General features: G+C 47.4%; 1 protein-coding gene across 3 annotated transcripts in view; it reads right to left on the minus strand.

The window, feature by feature from the left end:
* Nucleotides 1–6,548, minus strand: part of Hectd1 (HECT domain E3 ubiquitin protein ligase 1) — an 88,884-nt gene extending 82,336 nt beyond the window's left edge. For all 3 annotated transcript variants that reach the window (XM_036205472.1, XM_036205471.1, XM_036205470.1), the window contains exons 1-2: nt 6,079–6,548; nt 4,418–4,579 (exon numbers count right to left, since the gene is read on the minus strand). In XM_036205472.1, coding sequence (XP_036061365.1) covers nt 4,418–4,557 — 140 coding nt within the window. In that variant the 5' untranslated portion in view covers nt 4,558–4,579; nt 6,079–6,548. The remainder of the gene's footprint in view (nt 1–4,417; nt 4,580–6,078) is intronic.
* Nucleotides 6,549–6,798: the final 250 nt, after the last annotated feature.

The following is a 6,798-nucleotide window of genomic DNA, read 5'->3' on the forward strand; positions in this document are numbered from 1 at the left end:
TGCCCTGTTTCGATGGCCACAGGCACCATAGGATAAAGGCAAGCTCAGGGCCACTCACGCACACATCACAACATCCTATAACAAGTAATGACATAAGAGAAGGGGAAACAAAGGTCAGTGAGAGGGTAGTAAAGAAATGTTAACAGATGTCTATTTTGAGAACCTAACTGCCATGCTACATGAAACAGAACTAACCAATCTAACTGAAAATGTCCTGGGGCTGGAGAGATGGCTCAATGGTTAGGAACATAGACTGCTCTTTCGAGGGAGGACCCAGGTTCAGTCCCCAACACCACAGGGAGCTCACAGTCATCACAACTCCAGTGCCAAGGGATCTGCTGCCTCCTCGGACCTCCAAGGGTCCCTGTACACACAGGTGCACATGCAGGCAAAACACTCATACAAACAAAATAAAAATAAATAAATCCTAAATGATTAGAAAGTCCTGCTCCTTCAGAGTGTACATCAAGTCTAAATTAATTTTAATCTCATTTTCTTAAAGTTTCATTACACAAAATATGAATAGGCATAGAAGGGAAGAAAATACATCACAGCAGTTTGTACAGATATAGAATTTTTCATAAGATCGATTTTACATTTTTAAAATTTCCTTTTAAAAAGTTCTGGGGTTGGGGATTTAGCTCAGTGGTAGAGCGCTTGCCCAGCAAGCGCAAGGCCCTGGGTTCAGTCCTCAGCTCCGGTTTAAAAAAAAAAAAAAGTTCTTTAGGGACTGGAGAGATGGCTCAGCAGTTAAAAGTACTTGTTGCCTTCCAGAGGACTGAGTTCAATTCCCAGCACTCACAACCATCTGTGACTCCAGATCCAGTGACTCCAATGTCCTCCTCTGGCCGCTGTGGACACCCAGGCATGCACTCAAGGCACAGACATACATGCAGTCAAAACACCCACACACAAAAAATAAAAACAAATAAATCTTTTCTGTTTGTTTCTAGACAGGGTTTCTATAACAACTTTGGCTGTCCTGGAATTTTTCTGGACCAGGCTGGCCTTGAACTCACAGAGATTCCCCTGCTTCTGCCTCCCAAGTGCTGAGATCAAAGGCGAGCATCATCATGGCTAAAAACAAATAAATCTTTTTAAGAAAAAACTTCTTGGGGGCTGAGGCAATGGCTCAATGGTTAAGGGCACCGACTGCTCTTCCAGAGGACCTAAGTTCAATTCCCAGCACCCACATGGCAGCTCACAACTGTCTGTAACTCCAGTTCTAGGAGACCCAACACCTATGGTAAAACACCAATGCACATAAAATAAGAATAAAAAATTTAAAAAAAAAAAAGCTTCTTTAGGACCAATGACGGTTCAATAAAGGGCACGTGCCACCAAGCCTGCTGACCTGAGTCTCATATCTAGGAGCTACAAAGTAGAAGGAAAAAAAAATCAACTTCCACATGCATGTACACACAAATAAGTCCATAAGTACATGGATTTTTGGAATTATCCTCTAAACTGTTTTAACATAGTAACAGTCTCTTTAAATGCTGTTATAAATCCCTCTACTTGGGCCAGAGCGACAGGTCAGCAGACAGAGGCACTTGCCACCAACCATGACAAACAGTCTAATCCCTGGGACAGACTCTATTACTTGCTAACTCCATACCACCTTTCCAATGCTTCTCTCCTCTAATTCTTAAATAATAGCTTGGATTTTTGCTAAAACAGTATTATTTTAGCTAGCTATGGGGGCTCATACTTTAATGCCAAAACTTGGAAGGTGGGGGCAGAAGGAGCAGGAGCCACTTTGGAAGCATTTCATAAATATAGACTATAAATGTTTCTCTTCTCTGAAGCCATGCAGATCCCAGGTATTGAACTCAGGTCAGTGGTGGATATCAACAACCAACTTTCCAAAGCTGTCCTCTCTGACCTCCACATTATGGTACACGTGTGCACAAGCAGGCACAATAATAAATCACAATGTTTTAAGAAAGGAAACCTCAATATTTCTTTAAAAAAAAATAAAACCTCTGTGTGTGTGTGTGTGTGTGTGTGTGTGTGTGTGTGTGAGAGAGAGAGAGAGAGAGAGACAGAGACAGAGAGACAGAGAGACAGAGAGAGAGAGAGACAGAGAACACTAAACAGAAAATATAAAGTAGTCAACTGGCGAATATGACTCTTTCCCCAGCAGCGCTAAGGACCTAACCCCACACTAGATAAACTCTACCATCAAGCTACAACCCCGGGGCCAAGAATGACTTTGTAAATGCAAAAAGTGGGCTGAAACAATGGCTCAGCAGGTAAGAGCACTTAAAGCTACAGAGGAACCAAGCTCAGTCCCAGCACCCACAGCCGTTGCTCACAACCAACTGCAACTCCAATCCAGGGGAGAACACTTCTGGCCTCTTCAGGCACACTGCATGAATGCAGACACACACACACATAAATATAAATAAATCTTTGAAACAAAAAACTAACTCTCAAGCTAGTAGTGACTCTAATGAAATGCATGAACACTTAAGACTCTACCTCATGTGTTCTATAAATCCTGTTAAAACAGGTTATTAATGGAGAAATTAAATTTCTGTTTTAAGAATCTAGTGACTTCCTGGTGGTGGCGGTGGCATACTCCTTTAGTCCCAGCACTCAGGAGGCAGAAGCAGAAGGCTCTCTGAGAGTTCAAGGTCAGCCTGGACTACAGAGTAAGTTCCAGGACAGCCAGAGCTACACAGAGAAAACATGTCTCAAAAAAAAAAAAAAAAAAATCTACTGATGAACAGGAGTTAAACCAACCCCTAGGATGTGGAAGCTTGTGTGTAAGGACTTCAATGAACTCTGTATTCAAAAATGTTAGAGGACAACTCACCAGCACTGGTTCTCTCCTATAACACAGGTTCTGGGCACTAAACTCATGTCCTCAGCCTTAGGGCAAGTGCCCTTACCCACTGTGCCATCTCCCTGGGTACCCTTACTTTCATTCATTCATTCATTCATTCATTCATTTATCTGTCTATCTATCTATTTAGTTATTTAGGACTAGACTATGTTGTTTTGAAATTTTTGTTTACACTGTAAAGATGTATCTCTGCCTAAGGCTCCTTCTAATTGGTTTAATAAAGAGCTAAATGGCCAATAGCTAGGCAGGAGAGAACAGACAGGACTTCTGGGCAGAGAGAAAAACTGGACAACGAATCTAGGCAGATGGATTTCACCAGTGGACTTAGAGCAAGTACGATGGTGCCATACTAAGAAGTAACCGAACCACATGGCAGAACATAGATTAAAAAAATATTGGTTAATTAAGTTATGAGCTAGTTGGCAACAAGCCTAACCTAAGGCCAAGCTTTCATAATTAATATTAAGTCTCAACATCATTATTGGGGAGCTGGCAGTCCCACAAAAGACAGTCCAACAAAGTTTGCTACACTATGTAGCCAAGAATGACCTTTAATTCCTGCTCTTTCTACCTCCATCTCCTGAGTGCTGGGGTTCAAGGCATGAGCCACGATAGCCAGCTAAAATAATACTATTTTAACAAAAATCCAAACTATTACTTAAAAATCAAACAAGAAAAAAAACAAGTTGAAAAGATAATTTAGATTTAGCAAGTAATATATTCTGTTTCCACCTCAAAGGCATTAATTATACCAAGCTTTAGGGCAATATCTCAAACATTTTCTAATTACCTTTAAATAGCATTAAAGCACATATAAAAAGTTTTTAATGACTTATTGGAATTCAGCACTACAAACACAAATAAACTCAGGAAAACACTCTTTTACTGAACGAGAGTCACACAAGAGGAAAAACACGACTTTAGTGGCCCATGGAATAGTGAATTTTCTTTTATATTTTTATGCAAACTGTATTATCATCTCTGAATAGAACTGTTTAAAACTCTCCAAATTTGGGGTGAGGAGATGGTTCTGCCTTGTAAACCTGAGTTTACATCCTGGACCCCAGATGCTGAAACAAGAAATCAATTCCCAAAGTTGTCCTCTGATTTCCATATGCTGACCATGGCATGCACACACACACTATGTAACAACCAAGGGAACGTCTCAAAATGAAACTTACAAACCAGAGAGTTATTCTAACAAAATCACAATGACATGAAAACCAAACAGAATCTTACTCTCCCACTCGGTTACACAGCTTTAAAGAAGATAAACACTTATAGTCTCCTCAGTTTATGAGGTGTTTCATAACTGACTCAACCAAGCTATGGGTTAATATTAGTATTCCTAATTCACATTCATTCAACAAATATGTATTTACATAATCACAATTATCATGACCTGGGTTCCATTTCCCGCCACCTTTTATCTCTCAGCAAAGTAAACAGACAGCTACAGACATTTTAAAGTTCACTCGTGAAGTTTTTGCACAAACCGACGTCAGCAAATGGCTGGACACAGACGTCACTACAGCGACCCCAGAGGAAGATGATGGAGGAACTTACGTTTCAAAACATCGATCCACATTGTCAGACATCAAAAGCAGCATGCAGAGCTGTTCCAGGGCTATTAGCTGCATGTCCCTTTCATCTCCCTGCCCCATCTGCAGCCATTCCAGCAACGTATCTGGATCCACGTCCGCCATGGTCTTTAAAATGCCTCTGTGCCTAAATTAAAAAAGGAAAAGGGGTTTTCAAATGCTCAGAAGTGATCAGCCTGTGTTTAAACTGTTTTCTTGTACATCTGCTAGAACTAAGTTTTTGTAAGGTCCTCAAACTAGTATACATACATATACGTGTACACACACACACACACACACAAACACACACAGTTGTTCTCTGATTTCCATATGTGCACCATGGCATGCACATACCCACACACATACAAGAATAAATAAATATACATGATTTTAAAAAACTTTCCAAACTTCAAAACTCCTGTATTACCTCAAAAAGTATGCTATAGGTAGCAGTTTTCAACTTTCCTCTTCTTCCCTGGGCTTACTGTTCAGGTACACTAAACACAAAACAGTCTTAACACAGGAGTATATGCTGATTAGGTTGCTAGTTAACTAGAAACCAGAGCTGCCTTTGTCAAACAGTGAAACAAGCTTTGGATCCCACTACTGTTATCACCAATGTCTGTGCCAAAAAGCAAAGAACACCTACAAAAAAGTTCTTTAGCCAGCGAATGTCTCCCTGCAAAAAAACAAAAAACAAAAAACTGGGCTTCAGATACGGGTCAGATCCAGCACTTTTAAGTAAACTACACAATCCCCTCAAAATGAATGTCTCCTATCACAGCTACTTCTCAAATACTGACTACTCAAACTTACTCCAAAATATGTCCAAATACAAACACTAATTAAATATGAAATCTACCTGGGGTGGGGGGGGGGGGGAATACTGGTTACAACTTCTGGCAGTCTTTGGCAAGTGTTCTTAAAACTTTTTTTTTTTAATGCTTAAAGTAAATGCAACTAACAGATAACCAAGGGGGGAGGGGGAATGGGCCACTCTCGGTTCCCACAAGATGGGGCAGTTAGTTTTTAATTTAAAAAAAAAAAAAAAAAATCGAGAAGTAGTCTAGGTACGGCGAGTCATCACAAAAGCGCCTGACCCAAGGACAGACGGCCTTGTCCCACGCCATCCACCTGCCGGTGTGGGAACCGAGAGGCGGGTCGCGGCGGGCACCCATCGGCGGCGCCCGGCCGGGCTGCCCCGCCACCCTCGGCCTGCCCAAGGCCGGAGCCGAGCGGCTGCCACCCCGCCCGGCCGAGTTAGCTACCTGCCTGGGGGAGGAGGGCCAAGTTCTGGAGAAGCACCAGCCTGAGTGCTCGAGGGGAAGCAGCCGAGCGGCCGGGCTGCGGGGGCTCCCGGAACTCGGGAGGCCCAGCGGGACGTCCCCGGTCCCCGCCGGGCAGCAGAGCCTGATCAAGGGCAAGGGGAGCGCGGCCGGAGCTCCGGCGCCAGCAAGCCAAGCCCCGTAGGGCCCGGGGAGGGGAACAAAGAGGCCGAGACGGAGCGGCGGCGGCGGACGACCGACCTCACCGCGCCGGGATTCAGCTCCGCGCCCGCCGCTGGGCTCGGCCGCCCGGATCCTCGCGCAGGCCCAGCCCGCCGACGGCGCCGAGCGCTCCCGCCTGCCCTCCCCGCGGCCCTCTTACCCTGGCTCGTCGTCCCAAACAAGCTCCGGTCCAGCTCCAAAGCAGGCCGCGGGCAGAGCCAGGCCCGGCCGCGGCCTTCGAGTTCCCAGGAAGCCGCGGGCCGCGCAGGTCGAGCCAGGCAGGCGGCACAGGAAAAGCCGCGGCTCGTCCCTCCCCTTCCTCCGCGGGGACCCGGTGACAAGGAAGCGAGAGGTCCTCCCGAGCGGCGGCAGCCAGCGCGGGTCCCGACCCCTCGGCGCGCGCGGCTCCTCAGGCCCTGCGGTTCACAGCCAGGCCCGCGCGCAGCTGCCGGCGGCAGCGGGGAGAGGCCGCGTCCATCGCCAGCCGGGCGGGGGCAGGAGGAGGCTCGACCGGGCGCCGGGCGGGGAGGCTGGCGGAGGCCGCGCCGGCGGAGGCGGAGCGAACGCGTCCCGGCCGCCCTGCCCGCGGCCACCTGGGGCGCTGCGGAGGCCGGCGGCGGAGCGGAGCGGGGCGACGACGGGGGCGCCGGGCTCCTGCGGGCGGGCGAGCGGGCGACTACGGCTCTCCTCGGGCCGCCCGGCGCCGGCCTGGCCGCGCTGTCAATCGGTGCGCGCCGCCAGCAGCTGGTTCGCGCACGCTCCGCCCGCCTCGCCCGGCGCCGGCCACTCCGGAGTCCCGCGGTGGGCACGGAGGCCACCGTCTCGGTCCTCGGGTCTCCTCCTCCTCCTCCTCTTCCTCGCGTACGACCGAGGACGAGCG

This window comes from Onychomys torridus, chromosome 14, assembly GCF_903995425.1.
Source record: "Onychomys torridus chromosome 14, mOncTor1.1, whole genome shotgun sequence".
NCBI lineage: Eukaryota > Metazoa > Chordata > Mammalia > Rodentia > Cricetidae > Onychomys > Onychomys torridus.